This window comes from Trachurus trachurus (genome assembly GCF_905171665.1).
Source record: "Trachurus trachurus genome assembly, chromosome: 24".
Classification (NCBI taxonomy): Eukaryota; Metazoa; Chordata; class Actinopteri; order Carangiformes; family Carangidae; genus Trachurus; species Trachurus trachurus.
The window spans coordinates 12,796,985-12,819,207 of record NC_139910.1 but is presented as its reverse complement, the minus strand read 5'-3'; the positions used below and the strand labels follow the sequence as shown (position 1 = coordinate 12,819,207).

At 41.2% G+C, this 22,223-nt stretch overlaps 1 protein-coding gene across 2 annotated transcripts in view; it reads left to right on the top strand.

Moving 5' to 3' along the window:
- Positions 1-22,223, top strand: part of ppp2r5a (protein phosphatase 2, regulatory subunit B', alpha isoform) — a 46,735-nt gene that overhangs the window by 5,469 nt on the left and 19,043 nt on the right. For both annotated transcript variants that reach the window (XM_084000579.1, XM_084000580.1), the window contains exons 2-4: positions 12,546-12,742; positions 21,479-21,580; positions 21,681-21,773. In XM_084000579.1, coding sequence (XP_083856705.1) covers positions 12,546-12,742; positions 21,479-21,580; positions 21,681-21,773 — 392 coding nt within the window. The remainder of the gene's footprint in view (positions 1-12,545; positions 12,743-21,478; positions 21,581-21,680; positions 21,774-22,223) is intronic.

The following is a 22,223-nucleotide window of genomic DNA, read 5'->3' as shown; positions in this document are numbered from 1 at the left end:
GATAGACACTGAAAAGATGAGTCACTCAGAGACCAACATTGTTGCCATGGCAGCCAGAAGCCTTGAGAGCAAGCCAGGGAAATGTTTTACTTTCCAAATACAGACTGCTTCATTTTATGCAGCTATTTCTGTCGCTGGAGTGAAATTTTGAGCTGAGCCATGGTTTCTAACTAGACCCCGCGCTTACATGTAGTCGGTGTGGTGGTTCTTGTCGATAGCCTAAATATAGTACAGTCGCACCATCAGTCTAAAAGCGCATTGATTTTAATTTCCATGACTTTGTTCCCACACAGAAATCAAAGGTAGCTGTTCAGATGTGTTTGATCCTTTTTTTTTTTTTCGCTGTCGTCTTTTTTTTTTATTCTGAAAAAAATCTATTGATCCTCGAATCTACTGGCTGGCAGTGCACTACAGATTTAGTATTGCATCTGCTCTTCTTTAACATCGTTTTGACTCATGATGTACTCATGTTGAAAATCGATGCAGTAGATGGTTGTCTTCTTCTGTTCCGCATCTTCTTTGTCAATACCACACTCCTACATTGCGATTCAGCTGCAGACGGCTTGGTTGGAGATTTTGGGTGTGTTATGCTGAAAGTTCTTGGCATCAAGCAGACATGTGGATGTGGGCTGTAGAGGTCTGGTGTGCTCACTTCTTTTCAACCTCCATACCCTCAGTTTTTTTCCTTTATTTTCAAACCTGCAGTCAGCTGAGGCAGTTTATCAGATTAAGGCACAAAAGGCTGTATACAACCTCTTGTCACAAAGGCAGTAGTAGTCATGTAAACAGACCTAGCTGTGTTTATCTGTTCTCCATTCAGTCTAACAGTTAGTTACCATTAACTCTTATTCTCACTCATGAGTTTTCTTAAATTTTGCACCATCCTTTAGCAGTGGCTCTATAATGCCCGTTCGTGGAGTACATGTCCACACTATTGGCATATTGATTGACAACTGTTTCCCACACAGTCTGTTTCCATCAGGTCTGCCAGCAGATCGAAATCAATACATATTTTGCTAGGAAACAGAGATAAACATGTTGTGTTGGACTGTGATAGAGTTTTTTCCCCCCCATTTTTGTGTGTTTTTTGTTGTATTTATTTATTTTTTAAAAAATCCATGAGTCATAATGTTAATGTGATTTTGTCAGGTCTTCAATATAGATTTAATAATGAAGTTAATGTCATTTTCCCCTTTCTGTAAGGTGTATGAAGTGCACATCAGGACAGTATGGATGGACATGAATTAGGTGTTAATAGAGGTGGTAGAAAAGTCTTAATTTGACCTGTTGAAACTTGCAGACACCATGTCTGTCACTGTCATAATTGTGCCCTCCAGCAGGTTAGGAATCACTTCTACCTGACCTGTTTCTACAGAACTGGTGCTTCGACTTTATCGTGTGGCAGCCGGTTTGCTTGTGTGATTGTGCGTTCCCATTATGACCAGCTGCACCTGGGGCTGGGCGGTGTTACATAATACACAATGTTTGGCTGGACCAGCCACGGTCCAGAGCTGCATCCCAGGTGTGAGATGAAGGCTTGGTTGGACTCTTCCCATTGGCTGTTCCAAAATGATTTGGTGTGAACGTTTTCTGGTATGTCTTCACATCAGATCGACAACAGTTTGAATTAGTGTCGAGTGTTTAATTTCCCCTTCATAAATTGAATAATATGATTTAAAATGGAGTACAAAAACTTAAAGGGACAACGAGGAGTTTCTATTCGGTTATAAAAAAGTCTCACGTTAATGTGGATGAATCTCCGCTACCCACACTTGTTAATGGGCCCATTTTCAATAAATATATCGTTCTGTCTCTATCGTTATTTTGTTATTATTAGTGGTGGCGGAGATGCTGGTCGAGCCGACCAGCGTTTTTTACTTTCGGTTTCGCAACGAGTCATGAGAATAACGCAGCTGAATCGCCGTTTATGGTCGGAACTACGACGGTATGTGAACCTCTTTGAACCTCTGACTTTAATTCTTGATGAATGAAAACATGAGTCCGTCTTGCGCCGGTCAAAAGAATTTTACGGTGCGCGCAGAGGCTCATAAATGTAGTGTGAAAACGCATCGCTTTTCCAAAACTCCTCGTTGTCCCTTTTAAGATAGCGTTTAATTACTCTCTAAAATGGAAGAGCAATGTGTATGAGAGAGTGGAGTGTGTCTTCTGCCGTTTCTTTTTGATCTTTTGCCATTTAGATTTCAACCGTGTCTTGACATAGATAAGATGTGCCAAGTTTCATGTCTTTCCACTGTGTTGTGTTTTCTTGTAAGGAAAGCAACTAAACGGTGACTCAGACAAGAATGTTTTCTTTGGGGTTTTTCGCTCCTCGCCGCAGTCAAATCTACTTGCATCGGAGGAAAAGTGCATTCTCCAACATTTATCACACATGCAGACTTGTTTCCTCATTGTTTGGGCCTGCCTTTCTTCATCTCGTCACCAGTCTTTTCCTCGCATGCAAATATGTGTTTTAGCTTCAAAAGGCAGTGTTTGTTCACTGATGCACTTTATGTGCCATGACAAGTGAAACTTTATGATTACATGGATGTAGCTACATCCTAATAGGACTAATAAAGCTGCTCTGCTATTAGGTGATACCATTCAAAACCTCAAAAATAAATTTAGTGTAATGTGAGGCCAGGGAAAAAAGCTAATTTTCACATTTTAGTACCAAAATATTTGGTATTTTGGCCGGAAACATGCTAAGCTAAATGATGTGGGCATGATCAAGATGCCTGCTGATTCATTTCCTTTCAGTCGACTACCCAAAGATCAGCCGGTCTTTGCAGCTCTTCGTACAACTCACTGCTTAACTGCCACTTTCAGCGATCAATAGTCACAGCTCTAAACACTTGACATCAAGTCTTGCAATTCTGGCTATAAATATGGCTATCTTCTAAGTGAGCGTTCTCTGTTCTCAGTCTCTGTTTTTATTTGCAATATAGAGCTTTACCCATCCACACACTAGCCTGTGTCATTTGTTCTGCCATTTGTGTTTCCACCCACCTTGTTGCTGTTTGCTGTTGTCTTTTCATTTTGAAAATAAAAACAGTAGCTGCAGGCAACTTGAACAAAGGAACAAGTACGAACGTGTCCGTTTGGGACCGTTTGCTACCGAGGAGCCGGTGACGTGAAGACGGACCTCGACCTGTTGAACTCTACTATCCAAGACAGAAATAGGAATATGCTGGGGCTTCTGGCGTACCAGTCTCATTCACCCTTTCTCCACGCACAGTTATGACCTCTCTTGGCCAGAGATCGTCTGACATTCATCTTTCTCAGCAACAGTAACACATGCTCAGGTTTCACAGTAACCCACAGAGGTAATTTGAGTAAAACGGCTCCAGTGGTTTCTCTGTGACAGGCTGGATCACTGCTCATAGTACAACAGCATCAAATCTAAAATAGAAGCAGACCCCTAAAGAGTTTGATTCCTTTCCAAGGATTCTTTTCCCTTTCATGTTTGGCTCATCCTCGCACAGAGAAAAGAGCGCCGGTCGACTGCCTTTCACTCGTGGTTTATGTGACCAGCTTTAAATGAACCTTTGGATACTGTTTTTGGTTTTGAATGAGCTTGTAATTAGAAACTAGTCTACAGAGAACCTAATCAGTTGACACTTCTTTTCTCTGGTTTTGCACTTTAAGCCAACACTTCTAACATATAAACTGGAAGTGGGGGGGAAGACGGACGTTACGCCCTCAGACTAGAGTTACAACCTGGCTGATTCTCTTGGCTCCCACCATGAAGCTTTATTAAGTTTATGACTTCTTCCTCTCCTTCTAGGCATTAAAGATGATTATCTGCATGGTCTCATCCTTTAGACTTCTCCAAAAACAAAATTAGGTCCTTTCTTTAAAAAAAAAAAAAAAAGATGCCAAGTTATGGACACAAGTAAAAGAATAAGGCAGTTGACCAAAAGTAATGGTAGCGATGAATAAGTCTCTTTGTCGTGCGGTTGGATGGCTGAGCAATCAGGTACCAAATGAGTTTTATGTTGCGTTCAAAACAATTCAGAAGTCGGAAAAAAACAAGCTCTGAGTTGTCAAAAATGAATTGAATGGCGTCGAACTCGGAAATTACAGGTCGGAAATTTGGGTATCATTTCAGAGCTCCGATTTTCTGATTTGATGTCACGACAACATAAAAATATGGCAGCCTTCGTCTAAAATGATTAGAATTTTAACATGTTATTTGTTGAGGTTTTAATGCATTTTTTTTTGCAATTTTTTGTATATTATTGCAGTTTAAGAAATACTTTTATATTAAGCTGTGATTGTGTGAAATTATGGTCCTCGTATGTAACGGAAGTAACGGTTATCTAGGCTATAACGTTATATGTTAGAGGCTGCAACTCCACGTCCACAAAATTGTTTGTTTTATCAGCATGTGTAGACTTATAATCTTAAATTGACCTTATCCATTGTGTTTTCTGAGGTCCTCTGCTGTAGTTTACAGTGTTTCATTTGGCTGTGACATATGGGACCAGCATTATATAAATGTTAACTTCACACAAATGTGGAGAGACTTTAGTCAAAAAGCAACTTGGAGATGTGGCGGTATCTTACCCAACCAGTTGAGCAGCTGCAGTGTGACCTGCTTGGCATCACATGCTCTCATGCATTAACAGACACATTTACCCTACAGTAGCCTGTCACTCTTGTTTTTTTTCCTTTCCAGCTCAACAGTCATATCCTGCACATGTCGAGGCACCGCACAAGGCCCTCAACAATATGTCAGGATTTTCCCACAGATTCAGAGTCTACTCGTAGTGGTGGGTGGCGAGGGGTGTGACCGACATGCACGCAGAGACTCATGCAGTTTAACAAGGAGAATTAAAACCAGGTTATTCTCTGTAACTACAATTTACAGATGCCTCTAAATGGCTCACTTGCAGGTTAGTGGTAGAAACTGGGCACGGAGGAGCTGTGTGTGGAAAATTCTACGTCCAAAAAGATGATTTATTCTTTTCATTGAATCATTTTATCTCTCATGGGATGGTTGTAAAAACTGTATGCATGTTTAATAGACAGGAACATAAACCCAACCAGTGTGCCCAGTACAAGAGCACCTGCAGATGTAGCACAGAACTGCTTGTACTGTCATCTCCGACTGTGAACTGGTGAAATTCTTTGGGTGTATCCACTTGTTTTCACCTGAACTGAATTCTTTCTGTCTTAGATCTTTGACTGTCTTGTAGGTTTACTTGTGCCAGTGCAAAAAAATCCAAATCTGATGTGAAAGAGAGAGTTACTTTTTATAGAGATTTGAAGAAATCCACCAGGAGAGTTAATTTTTAGTCTAACACTTGCTAAAAATACAAAAAAAAAAACAGAATCATGGGACTTTTTTTTCTTGCTCTAAAGGCACAAATGTTTCTTTTGGCAGACTGTAACCTAAACCTTAGGACTTACTTTAACCTTAACCATCAATAAGAATATTTGTGTGACAGCATGGAAAAATTGCCTTGGTGCTACTTTTAAATCCGACGTAAATTAAGCATCCGTTATTTTAGGAGTGTTGCTTTTTGCTTTCACTGAGGGAGGTCTCCATCAGTGAAGCTGCTGTGCATAACCATCACTTCCAATCTAATAGTTGTTTTCTATTTGGTTGGTTTCTTGAATATTTAATGTTGTTCCAGCATCAGAGTTTTTGAGCAACATGTCATTGATGCAAAGTGTAATTAGCTTTTACATGAAAAAAAAAAAAAAAACCACTTTAGTTGATATGTGGCAACTTTTGCTTTTGCTTTGTAAGTATAAGCTGAACTAAATGCAAACTGCAGGAGTAGTCTGTCGCTGTTCAGAGGTCACCTGACCTGCATACTTTCCCTCAAGTTTGTTTTGGTCTTTTTCTGCTTGACTATAAGTTCTATGAAATGTTGACGGGCACCAAAAGGGCAGACAGCAATGTGAAGCAGTTTTTTCCTGAGGCACGATGTAAATATGTTTGTTGTATGTTTAACTGTGGATAGGTCAAGAAGCCCATCAGTGTGTCTGCCATTGTAGCGAGTGTTTTTCCATGTGCACAGTGCAGGTCTGTCCCTATACTGTAGTTGCATACGAGACTCGGCTCAAACCATCATAAACTTTTGTTGAGAAAAAAAAAAATAGTCCTAATTCTGAAATGTGACGCATTCTGTTACAGTTTGCAAGAGGATTATATACTGAGGCAGTAATTTTCTTCTGTAGGACCACATTTTGGTTTGAAAAGAGATGCAAAGTGCTGTTTCCATAGAGCAGTGGTAATCAAAATGCAAATAGAGGTCAGACACTTTACTGTAGCTGCACAAAAACCGTCAGTGCTCTGAAATATATTTTTGTGGATGGATCTTTCTAACACAACACAGGCCGTTACCATTTTAGGCATTTTATTCATTTCTTAAGCTTTTCTTCTCTTCTTCTGCTACTCAGATTTTCACACAGCTTTTGCCTTCCTCACTGTATTCAGGAGAAAACTGCACGATCACCACAAATGCAACCCGCGATTGATACATTTGTTTTTCCTAACTGTTGCCCTCCATTGCAGACGAAAGCTGCAGAACATAATTTCTCCAGGCCACAATACATCATTCACTGTGGCAACGAAACATGGGATGCTGAAATGGAAAACGGTTGCATAACTGCAGCTATCGCCCGTATAGAGCGTTGAATTCTGTTCACATGCAACATGTTTGCATTGGTATTTTAACTTTATGCGTTTTAGCCATGAATCTGTCTGTCTCCGTTTGCATCTACGTCTGCAAAGAGTCTTAGCTGCTTGGTGCTGAGTCTTGCAGTTCCACACTGATGGATCTTGGAAACTTGTGTGCGGATTTGGTTTCATACTTCTGCCCAGATGCTTTGCCCATTTTAGAGATCCACTGATGGTTTCAGACCTCATGGCTTTGTATCTGCTCTGCCATTAGTGAGTGAGTGAACCATTGGGCCTTATGTGGACAGGTTTGGCTGTATGTCTTGTTGTTTGCTTTTGTGTATGTACATGCAGACAGTTGTGGGCAATAAACACAATGATTTGACACGCTTTTATAGTGAGTATAGTTTATCTTTTGAAGGGAAGTTTCTCTTATAGGATAGAAAACATTTCTCAATCTATGACTCGATGCAATTGTGTAGTTAAATGCACAATACTTCCTCCTTTAACATCTCTCACCGTTGCTTTCTTGCAACCCTGGCACTGTTTGCTTTCCCTGTCTGTGCACACATCTCAAAATGGCTTCACTGGGTTCCCAGTCACGATTAGAAGAAACAGGATGTGTGTGCCAGCTGAATTTGAAAGGCTCCCAGTAAAAGGGTTTTAAAGAGGCACTGCATGGACATGAGACAACTCTGTATTCACATTTAAATATTTGCAAATGTGCTTTTGTTTTGTCATTTTGTATAATTATGTGTATTTGTGCCAAAAAAAGATGATGATAATGAGAGGACAGGATGTACGATGAATGAAATATCGTGATGGAGGACAGATTAAAGTAAGATTTTTTTTGCAGCGACCACTGTAACAGTTTCCAAAAGACTTCCCCCACATTTAGTGTTTGTAATGACAGTGGTGCAGAGCGCTGTCTAACACACCCCTCCAAAATATCCTGTAGGTGTCAATAGGACTGAGATCTAGTGAACGCTTGTGACTCACTTCATTTTCATACTCGACAAATCATTCATGCTCCGTACTGTAGCCTCTGCACCAAGTTTGTTCCATTGTGTACCCTGTTTTTGTCTTTTCTCGCTTGCATGTGGTAAATTGAACAATTTAAGTGAGCACTTTCTTCGAGCTCTCTTTGCAGTGCTGTGGTTGTAGTGATGAGGTCATATTTCCTGTTTTTCTCACAAAATCTGGATTTGGTCGCGTGTTATATGATGCATGTTTCACTCGCGCAAAAACTTTAGTTTTTACTTGAGTTCCTCGGTTTATCACCATACTGTAATAAAAGGCACTGATACTGAGCTGCAAACTTTACGAAATCTTACTATTTTTCAGTGACATTTTTGCTAAAAAAAAAACCCAAAAAACCCTTGATTGAATAGTTGGCGCATTTCAGCAAGTTGTAATTAAAGGATTTGGAAATAGCACCAGTATTATGAGGTGACTGCCTATCCTTTGAAACATGCTTTGTTCCTGCAAGCATGATACTTAAGATCATCCCCACATAGTGTTTGTCTCACTGTGACAAACCAGAGTGGCATTCACCTCTCTCTGCAGTGGGCAGAAAAACACAAGCAGCAGGGCATGGACCTTAGAAGACACGATGACTGAACGGCTTGTGCAACGCACGGTTTCTACACGACAGCGGTCGACAGCCACCAGAGCCTGGTGTTGCTAAATACAGAGCAGATGAGCTGCTGTGTTTCTTTATTATCAGGGGTTTTCAACAGAACAAGCTGCAGTGTATTTTAGGACTCCATAGATGTGGTGTGTGTGTGTGTTGTGTGATTCTTCATGGATGTTTTCCCACTAATAAAAGAATAAATGAAACTTGTATATGAGAAGTTTCCAGCACTGTGGGGGATAACTAGTTGCTAACTTGGGCAATCCTTTGTACGAAGTTCAACTTCCTTTTGCATCTGGTTGACTGGTTGGTTTGTCATTGTTACTTTATAGCCTGTGTGCATGTTAAGTGTGTTTTGGGGGCCGCGGTGCTTCCTGTGTCATTCAAGGTCATTTCATCTTACAGGATATTCAAAAGATTGTTATTAACTGGAAAAACACTCACGTGCAGCCAGGGCAGAAATACACACATACCTGCAGAGATCAACAGCAGCACAATGAGACCATTATTCAGCGTGAAGCTCAGGGGACTCATAATGCATCTTGTGCTCTATCTTGCCCCTTTTAACTCTGCCACTTTCTTACTCGTGGTGGTTATGCGTTGTCCTGAAATTGCATGTTTTTTTTTTTTGCACCTAGATAATTGCAAAAGTGTTCCTAAAGCTTTTTGGGAAAACATTCAAAATATGCAGCGCAGGAGAGGGATTAAATGTGACGCCTCATCTTCCTTCTCGTGTTGCCTACAATGTGATTTCCAAGATAAAGCGCTTCATGTGGGAGTGAAGGACCCCTGTTCTCTCCTTCAGATTAACACGACCATGTATCGCCCCGAAACCAAATCCATGTTGATCTTTGGCAACTCGATTCATTTGGAATTATATTATCTGATCGACCAGATGATTTCCTCTCTCTCTCTGTTCTCACACATGGCTTCATGGTCCTAATGGAAATATTTCCCCTCTGTGCTAAGCACCCTGAGGAGTTTGTGCACTAATGCCTCTGTATCTGAAAGGCAAAAATAGCCTCACATTGGGGGGAAAAAAGCATCTACATGTCAGACTGTATCCTGCAGGCCCGGCCTTCCCTTCCCTCTGGAGGATAAAGACAAATAAAAACGATTTGTTACATATGATCCAGCAAGGGGAGGCCGTGTTTGTCATCGTTGCATGACCATGACCCATCATGAGGGAACAATGGAGGAAAACATGGACCTCAAGCTGATAATACCTTTACAGGGGACATATTATGGAAATATCACTTTTTGAAGGCTCTTTAACATATATTTGGGTGTTTGACTTGCCTTCCTGCCCCAAAATGTGAGAATTGGCAACAGAATCTGTAATTTGCAGACTCCTGAGGTTAAAATCCTTGTGGTTTTACAAGCTTTTTTTCTCAGTTGTGTCCCAATGATGTCATTAGTTTTTGGATTTGCATAATCCCACCTAGAGCTGCAACAATTAATCAATGAATTGTACAATAATCGACTATTAAATTAATCGTCAACTATTTTGAAAATCAAATAAAGTTTGGGTAGTATTTTTTTAAGAAAAAAAGTCTTTCAGCTTCTTAAATGTGAATACTTCTGGTTTCTTTGTTCCTTTATGACATTAAACTGAATATCTCTTTGGTTTGTGGACAAAACAAGACATTTGGGGACGTCATCTTGTGGTTTGGGAAACATTGATTGACATTTTTCAACATTTTCTAACTTTTTTTGACCAAACAATTAATCGATAAATCGTTTAAATAATCAACAGATTAATCAATAGTGAAAATAATTGTTAGTAGCTGCCTTAATCCCACCCCTACCTGTGAGTATCGGTACCAGTAGAGGGGGCGGGGTGAGCAGTGGCTCATTTGCATTTAAAGGGACAGGCACTGAAACCAGCCGTTCTGAACAGGGCCGTTCTGAACAGATGAAAAGAGCTGATATGTTTGATCCTTGGAGTATTTTGACCGAAGCAGGTCACAGACATGTCTTTAAGACACCTGGGAACTATTTTAATTTGTGGAAAAGGGCCGTAATATGTCTCCTTTAAAGCTTAGATTTAGAGAAACAGTTTGCCATCTTGTGAAACCTGCTGAGAAGTAGATGAGAAAACTGATAGCACCTTTTATATATTTACAGTAAATATGAAACCTCAGCCAGGCGAGGCTTAGCCTAACTTAGCTTAGCATAGCACAGTCACCAGAAACATAGGGGAACTGCAATGCTGGCTCTGTGTCCAGAGGAAACAAACACTTCCCAGTCTCTCTGAATTGCACCGACTATAGCACGTATCTCATTTGTTCAGTCTGTGCCGTCACATTTATCATGCATTTAAGAGAGCCTATCAATCTCCTCTATTAACTCGTGGCTAGAAAGCAAATGATCATTCACCTAGTTGTCAGACTGTTACACTGCTGCTCGTACGTCTTCCCTGTAGCTCGGCTCCAATCACTGCCTAGGAAACACTGAAGGGTTTTGAATCCACTATGCCTGCCCCGAAGAGGTGACACCCTGCTCTACAGAAATCTCCCACATACCACTGACAAGGGAAGAAATGTGAGCTACCCATAAGTCATCTTAACGATGGCAGCGTTCGGGCCACAGGGGCATCATGGGCCTTTTTTTATACTTCTTTTTTTTCTTTCTTTTTCCATGTTGGTATTCGGTCTGCCCTTTCCCTGTGGAATCCTTTGAGATTCGATACTTTGGAAAATTGGCATTAGGGGCAAAGAAGTGTGATAACAAGTCGGCCCGCTGTAGTTACACTCAGATATTACATTCACTCGGAGCAGCAGCAGCCGGTCGTTTGACCTATGGAGTTCAGTTACGTAAGCACTTCGTCAGCTGTCAACACCACTGGAACCTTTTCACTAGCTGTGAAATTTTTTTTAGCTGCTGCGCCTCACAGTGCGATGTCCCCATGCCACACCACTTTATGGGGTAATGCCTGTTCAGTTACATAATATTGCCCAATAAGAAACCGCACCATGACTTCTTCTCACCCTCTCACTTCTCTACTCTCACTGTTTAAAAAAAACAAACAAAAACACACACACACACTGTGGGAGGGGAGCGCTAATACAGAAGTGTGTTTATGAGCTTTACGGCCGCAACAACTTTGAATTGAAAAGTCACACATTCAGATTGCAAGTCAAATTCCCAAACAATCAGTTTTTATGTGGCTATAAGACAACAAAAAGCTGCATGTCCTCACATAAAAAGCTGGAGCCATCACATGTTCGACTTTTTTGTTTGAAAAAGTGACAGTATTGCATTGAAACTGAACAATAATTTGCATTATTGATACATTTTGGGGAGCTTGTACTGAACAAGCATGCTCCCTTAATGTCTGGGAAATAAGATTTGTAGGCACCTCCTCCCAAAACGCTTTATGGTATTAGATTTTTTTTTTTAAATTAAAAAGTAAAAGTCTCCTGCACCTTAGATGTTGCATCTGGCCACATTGCAATAATATTTAGATTAATGCGAGGTGTTTGTGCAGGGACAACTCATTTTCATCAGCTTGTATTTAAATTTTACGCAGAGAAATGTGCAATCCGGACATAAATTTGAAATGTTCCTCGGTGTCAACAAGTGTCACAGACGGCATCTGTATTTGTGTAACTTCACAACCTTTTCGGCAGTGCCGGGTTCCCGAGGTGTCGTCAATCACCGCAGTTTGGGAGGGTTCGGGTTCACTTCTAGCCGTGTCTTCCTGCTGCCGCTACACAGGGAGTCGCGTGTCTGCTGCGGCGATGAGCTTCTGCTGTGTAGGAACAGAACATCACTGTACAGTGTGTCACCGCGTTTCTGGACGGCTGCCAAACACTGTTTATAGCTTAGCTGGGGTCAAGTTTGACAGCTCTAATAACCCCGAACGCTCTCACCGTCTAATCCATAAAAGGCTTTACAATCAAAGCCGAGAATGACTGGGCTGCGTCTGCGCGGCAAAATAAAACACACTGGTGCATTGTGTGTGTTGTTTCTCAACTATGTAACACTATGCAATGGATATTCAGAGGCTGTTTTGCTGTCATGTTTTTAGACCTGCTGCTCAACCAGAATTAGCCGTAGACACAAAGACTCACTCCTGGCACATGCAAAATTAAATGCACTACCTTAGACTTGATACTATTGTTCTGCACAACTCACATTACCTTTGGAAACAGTAGCAAGTGTCATCCCTGCTTGTTGCATCTGTAATCCGCCTTTATGGAGCTTTTTTTTGTTGCTTTTATACATACAGTATAAGCAGTAATAACGAGTGTATTCTCTCCTTTTGTGTGATTCCAGATGCTCCCTCCACTGAGCAGCAGGAACTGTTCACCCAGAAACTCCAGCAGTGCTGCATGCTCTTCGACTTCTGCGACTCGGTGACCGACCTGAAGAGCAAGGAGATCAAGAGGGCGACGCTCAACGAGCTCGTCGACTATGTTTCCACCAACAGAGGGGTGCTGGTGGAGTCGGCGTACCCGGAGATCACCAACATGGTGAGGATATATACAGCGCTTAAAAAGATATCCGTGGCTCCTTTACATTTAGAAAAATAAACTCTACACTCGCTGGGCCCGGTGTAACCACAGCAGCAGTTAATTGTTAAGTCATGTGCTATTATTAAACGGCAGAGAGAGAGAGAGATGTCCCCTCTGTGTCACTATAACATCCTGTGCACTTGTGCGGGATTAAAGAATGGAGGCTCATCGTGTGTCTAGACAGGGTGTGTCATGTCAGCAGAATATGCAACATGTTAACCATCTTTATTCAAAACCCATTCCCCCAAACAAAATGAAAGTCCAGAGTGCTCAGAAGGTTCATCTAATCATGTGACGAAGCTGCTCTTTGGTGGGAATATAGACATCAAAAGAAGGGAAATCCAAGGCGTTCTTCTTTAAATGTGTAAAAAGCCTTTATTCAAAAATGGCTATTTCATATGTAAAAGATAAAAACATAATGAAAGTGGGTTACAGCCCACGCGTTTCGGCACAAAAGCCTTCCTCCGCTGAAGCTCCTTTGTATAGGATGATTGGAATCACCTGGGTAGGTAGGAAGACAATGGAAACATGGGAAATAACAGATCATGACCAATAGATGTCTCCACCAATGAAATTAAGAAAAATAGAAAAGAAGAAACACCATATTTCTGTAGTGATAGAAAAAAAGTAGCATACTTTTTTTTTTTTATGTAAACAACACAAAATCCACAGCACAAAAACTGGAGCAGCCCAGTGGAGGTGGTGTCATCGTCCTCCCATCTGTGTTTTTCTTTCCTCCTCTGACTTTGACCCACTGCACTACATCCGACGCGATGAAATTGGATTTGGATTTCTCATTGTACTGTACAAACTGAATATCTGTCCCTCACTCTGTTGATTATTGTTTTTTCACAATTTCTCTCAAACAGGTGGTCAGGTTTCAGAGAAATTCCCTTTCCATTCTTTTTACTAGTGCTGTTGAAAGCTTGAACGATAAGATCAGATATAAATAAGATACAAATTACTTTATTAATCCCCAAAGGGAAATTCACCTGTCCTGCAGCTCATCTACCATTTCCATCAAGGTGTCATGAAGTGGATGATCCCAGTCGCTCAGAACAGCCTCTTAAACATCTTCAGTTTACATCTCTTCACCAACATCTCCAGCTCATCACTCTTGATGGGCAGAGAGTTGATATTTCCCATGATAACTGGCAGCAGAGAGGACAGTACAGTAGGCTACATCTCCAGTCTCCTTGCCCTCCTCTCCCCACAGAAGTGTCCGTCAGTCATTGACACAATACAACAAAAATAAAGAAAAACGTTGAGTAACAACTCAGAGCTACCACCAGACTTTGCTGCTGCCAGTTGAAGCTCATGTTCTGGAATAAGATGCCACCCACCCATTCATTCATTTCTAATCATAGCGAGCAAACGCTGTTAACCTGTCAGACGTTTGAGACCGACTGCACTCAGCGTCTTCAGCTCATCACCAAACCCTTTCCTAGAAACATTAGCTCACTATGTTGATGCTACAGTAGTTTCTATCACACAAGGCTCCAGCTGGAGTTTGATGGTTTTTCTAAACTTGCAAGAAACAGCATTTTACTTTGAAGGTCATGTGACCTTTTCAGAGACGACTCTGCTATGTTAATGCTAGTTAACGCTAAACAGACATGTTAATGCACACAACTCCACCCACACCAGTACATCTTCCCCAGAATGAGGGAATAAATTAGCTCCATAAATTGCTTCTTTAGGAAAGAAAAATAGATATTTATATAACTGTACACCTTATCGATACAGCATAAAGAGTTCATGAGGTTTTGTTCCTCACAGTGATGTAAGATGTCCACTTTAGAAACACTTGTCTTGAGTTCCAGCAGTCTTCTCTGATTTCCACAACAGCGTGTGTTACTGCAAATTTGCAAGAAATGCACACCTGTGTTAATTGTAGTGGTGTCGGACGACTTCTGTCATCGTCTACGCGAGTCTGGAAAACATGTTGTGAGCTCTCAGGGACACGTGGGAAACAACAAAACTGTAACCTGAAGAGCTGCATGTACAGTAGAGATGTGACGTCACCACGTAAATGATGTTCAAATATTCATCCTGAGAGATGTAGTGAACTCCACGAGCTCATTCGTGAGAAAAGTCAGAGTGCAAAGGCTCGGTTTCCAGTGATGAACACTTTGGCTGCTGCAGGATCTTTTTTAAACACCTGATACTGTGTTTAACAGCCAGCCCCACCTCTTGCAAGGTATCACTGACCAGCATGTTATAGATTTGTGTTGATGTAGTAGTAGCTGCCCTGAGCAACCTCGTTCCCTCCCACAGTATGATAATGACTCATGTGCAACACTTAAGAGCAGAGCAGAGCAGTCAGTATTGTTGCAGCGCTTCACTCCACACTGCAGATAATCATGATGGAGACAAATGAGCACATCCACAGCTGAGTCAAGGAGTCTTCAGATTACTAATGGCCTGCAGGCAGTAATCCATGTCAGACCTGGCAACTATTGATTTAGGATTCACAGGATATTTGCACGCCTTTAAAAGTCTTACAAATTGTTGTTGTCAAATGACAGTGTGAAATGGGTATGAAAATGCATCTAATTTGTTACTAAAAACATGCTAAATGTTTTATTGCAGGACTATTATATTTATTTATAGGCTTTAATGGCTGCATACAGTTTATCATGCTGTCATGAAATTGTCTAGAACAACAAGTTTGTTTTTCCCCCCCCCTAAATATAAATATTCCACCTTGGATAAATGGGATTTTGTGCTCTGCCTGCAACATGGCATGGTAAACTTCCTAATGCGCCAGCACTGGGAGTAAACATAGCAGCAAATCCTTGTGGTGGTGACAGTGCTCCAAAGTAATAAAAATAAGATCTAGGCTAACTAATGCAATCACGACAACCAGAAGTGGGAAGCGTCGGCTATAGTTACTCTGCGGTTAATTTCAAAGACATGACAAGTGCAAATTCCTTTTCCAGGTGTAGCAGTGCTAAAATATCTGGAGCGCTAGACATTTCTGCTTTTCCACTCAAGATGTGGCAGTAATGCAAAACACACAAATTAAAATCTTTTAATCATTTCATCACAGCCAGTTAGAGACAGTAAATATTGATGTTTAATAATTGCAATTCAGATTAGTTTCGTGTTTCTTTTAATAAATCACCACAAAATGATCAACAAACTTCAGCTACAGTAATTGAACCCTTAATGCACTGGATAATAAAATACTTTACTTATTGTAGCTTCTTCATAATACTTTTCCTCATTGACCACTCGCGCCACCAGAGCAGCAGGTTAGCAGGTTCGTTACCTGGGGGCGGTGTAAACGCGTGACTCCAGCTGGTCGATCGGCGGCGGCCTTTCTTCATAATCTCATTTATCTATGCAGAGTATATTAGAAAGATATGAGCCGAGCTCAAGAGGCGGCCCCGGCGCAAGCGACTGCACTAGAGACGGGCTCCCTGAACGAGGTTAGACAAATAGCAGCTGCACTTTTCAGAAAGCTGGCCTGATAATAGCTCTCCCGGATACTCCATGCTTGGCATCACATGATAATGAAGAGGTGAGTGTTTAAAGTGCAGCCCATTATTCTGCTGCAGCGAGGACCGCTTTGATCACCGAGGTTGTTAGGAGTACAACAGTCACGTTCTATCATCTGTGTGAAAAGGACGTGTTGCTGACTCTATAATTAGTATCACTAGTATGTTATAGAAAATTTCTTCTTTTAAAATGATTTTGACTGATTTCTTACCTCCTCTTTGTCGGGGACAAGAGTAGAAAGACAGAGAGGTTATCTAATAAAAAGAGCATCAGGGAGTTTTATAATTCCCCTTTAATTCGCTTTAATTCCCGTCCTTTTTTATCCTTGATAGTGCATGTATTTTCTCTCCCTCCTCCTCCTCCCTCCCTCCCTCCCTCCGTCCTCCCACTATTTCTTTCTGTCTCATCCGGTGCGTTGCTAGGTGTTGCTAGGTTGCTACTACTGTCTCCCTCAGACTGACCCCACACCGAGCTACAGCCTCCCTGTCACCACTGAGCCCACACCAGTTTCACTTCCAGCGCTGTCACTTAGGAACAACCTCTTCTTTTTTTTATTTGACATTGAATCCTCCTACATCACCGACACACACAGACACACACACACACACACATCACTGTTTCCTTTTTGCCACACATGAAAATTTCTCACACGCCCCCCGTGTTTGTCATCCTCCCACAGTATTTTCTCATGTTTTGTCGAACCGTAGTTATTTTTCAATATTGCGAAGTGGCTGGGGGAATTAAAGGAGCATGCCTTGTGCTTATTTTGTGAATTATATAACCTATTATTATGTGTAGACAGCAGTGTAGCTCAGAGACCGTAGGCCAAAGAATAGACAGATTAATACATTCATTTGGCTGCTGTTTAATTTAAACAGCAACACCAGGCTGTACATGGTGCAGATTAGGCCTCAACCTCACCATTATATTGTGTTCTCCGACTCAAGGATGAACAAATTAGATTTGGAGTTTAAAGTTTGAGTTTACTTCAAGGAATTACAGTGTAAATCCGACCTAATTTACCACAAACTGTTAATATTTTACATGATTTTTACAATACAATACACTGAAAAATTATGAAACTAGTCTGACTGGTGGTGGTCGCGATACTAAAGCAAAAAGGTAATTATAGATTTGACTTTGTGAGCCTTTGAACTCAGGAGCACTCCTAGAAAAAAAAAGGAAAACGTGCATCACGCTGAGCTGCAGTGTCCCACCTGGCAACCCCTAACCCTCTGATGTGAGTCATCCGAGTCCAGCTCATCCACTGATGTGCCTCGTACCAGGGAAAACACACAACACAGTAATACACCACAGAAAGCTCATAGAGGGCATACATCTGCTTTCATTATCAGCCGCATCTGCATACATCTGCATAGTCTGCAGATAATGAAGCGATGCCATTAGACTGTAGTCAGGGAGGCTGATCAATCTTAGTGGTGCATCCTCATGTCAGCAGCAGTAGTTGTTGTTGTGTTTTAATCTAGAGGGAAGAAAATGCAAAATGTGTGTTATTGTTTCATCACAAGAGACCTGTCCCATAGTCTTCTCAATGTGCCTGTGCCTTGTGTTTAAGCAGTCGAGTGCATCTTTGAAGCTATCAAAATACAAAATACAATGCAGGAGTTGCATCATTTTAAGTTACAGACTTAAATCAGATGCCAAAACACAGCACAGAAGTTTATGACAGACTTGGTTTTACAAGTGAGCTTAGTATTGTTTATTCCCTCATAATGTTGGGTAAGAAAATAGAAATATGTTTTTCACCTTGCCAAGATGACCCTGCAGCAGTAGCACCACCACGCTGGCTTCATTTAAATAAATGAGAAGTGGGTCTGAATGTGGCTTTGATGCTGCATCGATGACATATTTTCTGGGCTTACGTAGATGTTGGCATCACCCCGGTTCATTGGCATTTGGATTCCTGCAGAAGATGAGCTCTGTGACAAACAAACATTCACCATACTTACAGTAATCTTAACAAATTAACATTATTTTTACTGACTTTTGACACCTAAATACAACCACCTGTAGTTAGATTTTTGCATTTACCACTTTTATAAAAGCTTCTTTTTCTTTTACAAAGTAATAATAGCTAGCTACTAGTTATCTAACCAAAAATCCATTCAAAAATCCATTGACTTTATAACAAGGGACCTGAAAGTGCTAAAATGCTCCCGTGGCTCTCTGTTGGCACCAGTAGAGTAATACTGTGTTCTTCCAGTGACGTGGGTAATTGACCTAGCTAAACTAAATATAACTATTGACTCTTACATGAGCGTCTGATTGGCTCTATGTATTAAAGTGAACCTAGATGCAAACATCAAGACACAGTGGGCATGAAATACACCGTGAGTAATTAGATATCAAATCATGCAGTAGTCGGTCATCAACAGGTCCTTTAACTGTTTCACTAATGTAGGCTCGGTCTCGGCGAGTTTGACCATCGAACATCGAGTGTTGTTGCCAGATGGTATTTTCATCAGCTTAGAAACAGCTGCACCACAGTGTCAGACTTCTCTAAAATAACAGGAAGGCCACAAGCAGGCAAATAACAGCTCAGTACGACAGTGGTGAGCTGAAGGGCATCTCTGAATGCACAACTCACTCAACCTTGAAGGGGATGGACGGCGGCAGCACAAGAACAAGCAGTGGGTACCAGTAATTTCCACTGATAAACACGATCAGACGATAATGGTCATGTGAAAACCAAGACCCCAGCTCCGTTCGTTCCAAATGCTTTTATAATGGAAATCATGGGGGGGGGAAGATGGACCGTTTTCCTCCTCCTCTTAAAACAAAACAAAACAAAAAAGTATTGTGTGGTTTATCTGAAGCCAACTCAGTTGACTGAACATCCTCCCCTCGATCCAACTGGAAAAACATAAATTATGAATTAATTTCTTGAATTATGGTTGCTTTGGAGTGAAATAGGCACGGAGGAGCTCTTCAGAGGCTGTGCCTAATGAAGTGGCCACTAATCAAATAGCTGTGTGTATCATGATATTACAGAAACGATTTATTACACCAGAGGTTAAAGTTAGACATTGCTTCTATACAGCCTCTTAAGCATGAACCACTGAACCAGTTAAAGTAGACGCCACTATTACAGAGGATTACAGAGAAAGTGCTTTTCTGAAACACTAAGTTAAATTCATTTTTCTAGACCTCAATCTAACCATTGTCTTGTTTTTCTTTGAATTACTGAATAATTAAAACCACTCAGGCCTCCAAATGTAATCTGAGAAGGAATCAACACGCTAATTGTGACGAGGGGAAGAAGACATAGGAGGATTTATGAGTAAAAAAAAAAAAAAAAGAGGATGCAACACTTCTCTCTGATCCTCCCTGAAGTGAAAACATTTCAGACATGGAAAAAAATATCAGAGAGGATGCCGTAATAGTTTCAGCTTTCGTCGGTTGTATCCTCGTTCGCTGCTTTCTATGGATTTCTGCTGGCAGCTCTCAAAATCCACCTACAATCCAAGTTGCTCACAGATCTTGGGTGACCGTCAAGTTTTAAAATTCCTTGGCCGCCTTCCTCCGCCATAAATGTCATTTGGATTTTCCAGTTGCCAATAGGTAATTTGATGTTGTCTTTATCACGTCAGCATGCGAGCGCGCATCCAATCACGTAATGCCAGCTTTTCCAGTCTGCCACTGCTGTGTCTGTGTGTGTGTCACTCTCAAATTTACCCTGGCTAAAAATAACAAGGTGGGACAGAGCCGACTACAACGATTGTCTTTGGTACAGAATTTTAATAGGGGTTTGTGGGGGATGCAGAATCTGTGATGGTTTTATCCAGCTCCCTTCTGTGTTGGTGACCACATGAATCATCCCTTGAATTAAACATGATCAGACAAAGTTGCTCTTAGAGATCCGAGAGATATTAATTCAAGTGTGTTTGAATTGTTCTTCTCCAGACTTGTACTAGAAGTCTTTAGGAAATCAGAGCAGTGAATAATTTTTTTGTGTAAAGCAGGTAGCAGTTGTGTTTACATGACACTTGAGAAAACAAAATGATTGCCTTAATCCGACTATAGCCTAACTGAACAACTGAGTGCATGTAAACACGTTAGTCCGACTAATATCTAAGTTCTCCAACTCCGATTAAGACACCAAGATAATGCGATTGGAATTCAACTTTCTCCGGCCTTAATCTGAGTTTAACTGGACGACGCATGTGCGCATGCTCCACACCCCCCCGTGCTGGCGTAAGACCCCGGACCCAAAACATCCAAGAAAGCAGATTGCAGAAGCTTTTGTTGTAGCGTTGTGGCGTTCTTGTCTGCCTCTCAAAATCACCATGACCATGAGGGATGGTGTGCACCTTATCTGCACAATAAGTAACAACGCAGATTATGTACGAGATTAACAAAGCTGTACAATTAACCATCTTGCTGTTGTTCAACAATGCCGGTCTGCTGCCTGGCTAATAGGTCAACTGAAACAATGCATAATTGCCACCTGGTGTTGAGGAGGAGGAGGACAACGTTTCTGTCAGTTATTCGATTTTCTCAGTTGCATGTAAACTGGGACAAGGACAGAAGTCCGATTAGACACCAAAATCGAATTTTGAGCATAGCTCGATTAAGCTGTGCATGTAAACGTACTGAATTTGTCACTCACATCTTCACCATTTGTGCCCATGTTTATTTAATCATTGGGAAACTGTAACAACTGCTTACCAAAAAACATCAGCAAATTACAGTAAAAGCATCTTTTCGGTATCATACCTCAGATGCAAACTCGGCACCTTTGTCTAAATTCTTTGGCATGCCGTAATATGACCTGTATTGTGGTCTTGAAATCAACTAGATTTTAACTCGGTCTAACCTAACCTCAACCTCTTGTTGGCAATATTACAATCTAGGCTCAGACACCTTGCTATACAAGCACCTTGTTGTTTTTAGAGGTGGGTGTGTGGAGTGGAGGCCTGGAAACCAAATCAGATTTTATGAAAGAGCATTTGTTGGGGGGGAAAAAAAAAAAGTTGTCAATTCAACGTCACCCATCTTCTCTACCCATCATGTCTCTGCACGTTTAGGAGAAGGATCTCTTCTTGTTGGTCGTCTGAAAACAACTGTCACAACCTGTTTTCCGTCTGCCTGTCTTTCCACATTCTCTGGGGATATTAACCTCTTCTGTCTGTTTTGTATGACAAATCTGATTCGTTCTTTCCTCTCCAGATCTGCACCAACATTTTCCGGACTCTTCCACCAAGTGAAAATCCTGATTTTGACCCCGAGGAGGATGAACCCACTCTGGAGGCTTCATGGCCTCACATGCAGGTAAGAATCTGATATATTCAGTCTGTGCTTATTCACCTTCAGATTACATCCTGTTTCGTCTCTAAACTTTCAATTTCTTCTGCTTTTCTTTGTCCTCCAGCTGGTCTACGAGTTTCTCCTGCGTTTTCTAGAAAACCCAGATTTCCAGCCCAGCATCGCGAAGCGCTACATAGATCAGAAATTTGTCCTGCAGGTGAGTGTCTCTTGCTTAGTTATTCACACATTTGCATACCTATTTGAAACTGTAATATCACATACCCCACCCATTACATCCAGCCAACACACAAAAACACACACAAATGGGAATCAAAAATGACTTGCAGCTGTTGCACAAGTTTCACAATGGAAAGCCTGGTGAGAAAACAGCTGTCTGGGTCTAAATATTAAGATTACTGTGCAGATTTTCAGTCTCTTCTTCATTGTGTTGCACTCAGAGGTTGGTTCATCCAACATTGAACAAAGATCTCTGTTATCCTGGCAGCTTCAGACAAGGCAGCCAGTCAGTCAGAGGCTTTAAGATGGACTTCTTGTTAGAAATATTTTCTTTTTACACAGCATCGGGACAACAGGAGACGCCAGTTATTTGCATAAAGGCACTTGCATCAAAAGATGTTTGTTAGCAGGAAGCAAAATGTGTTACTAT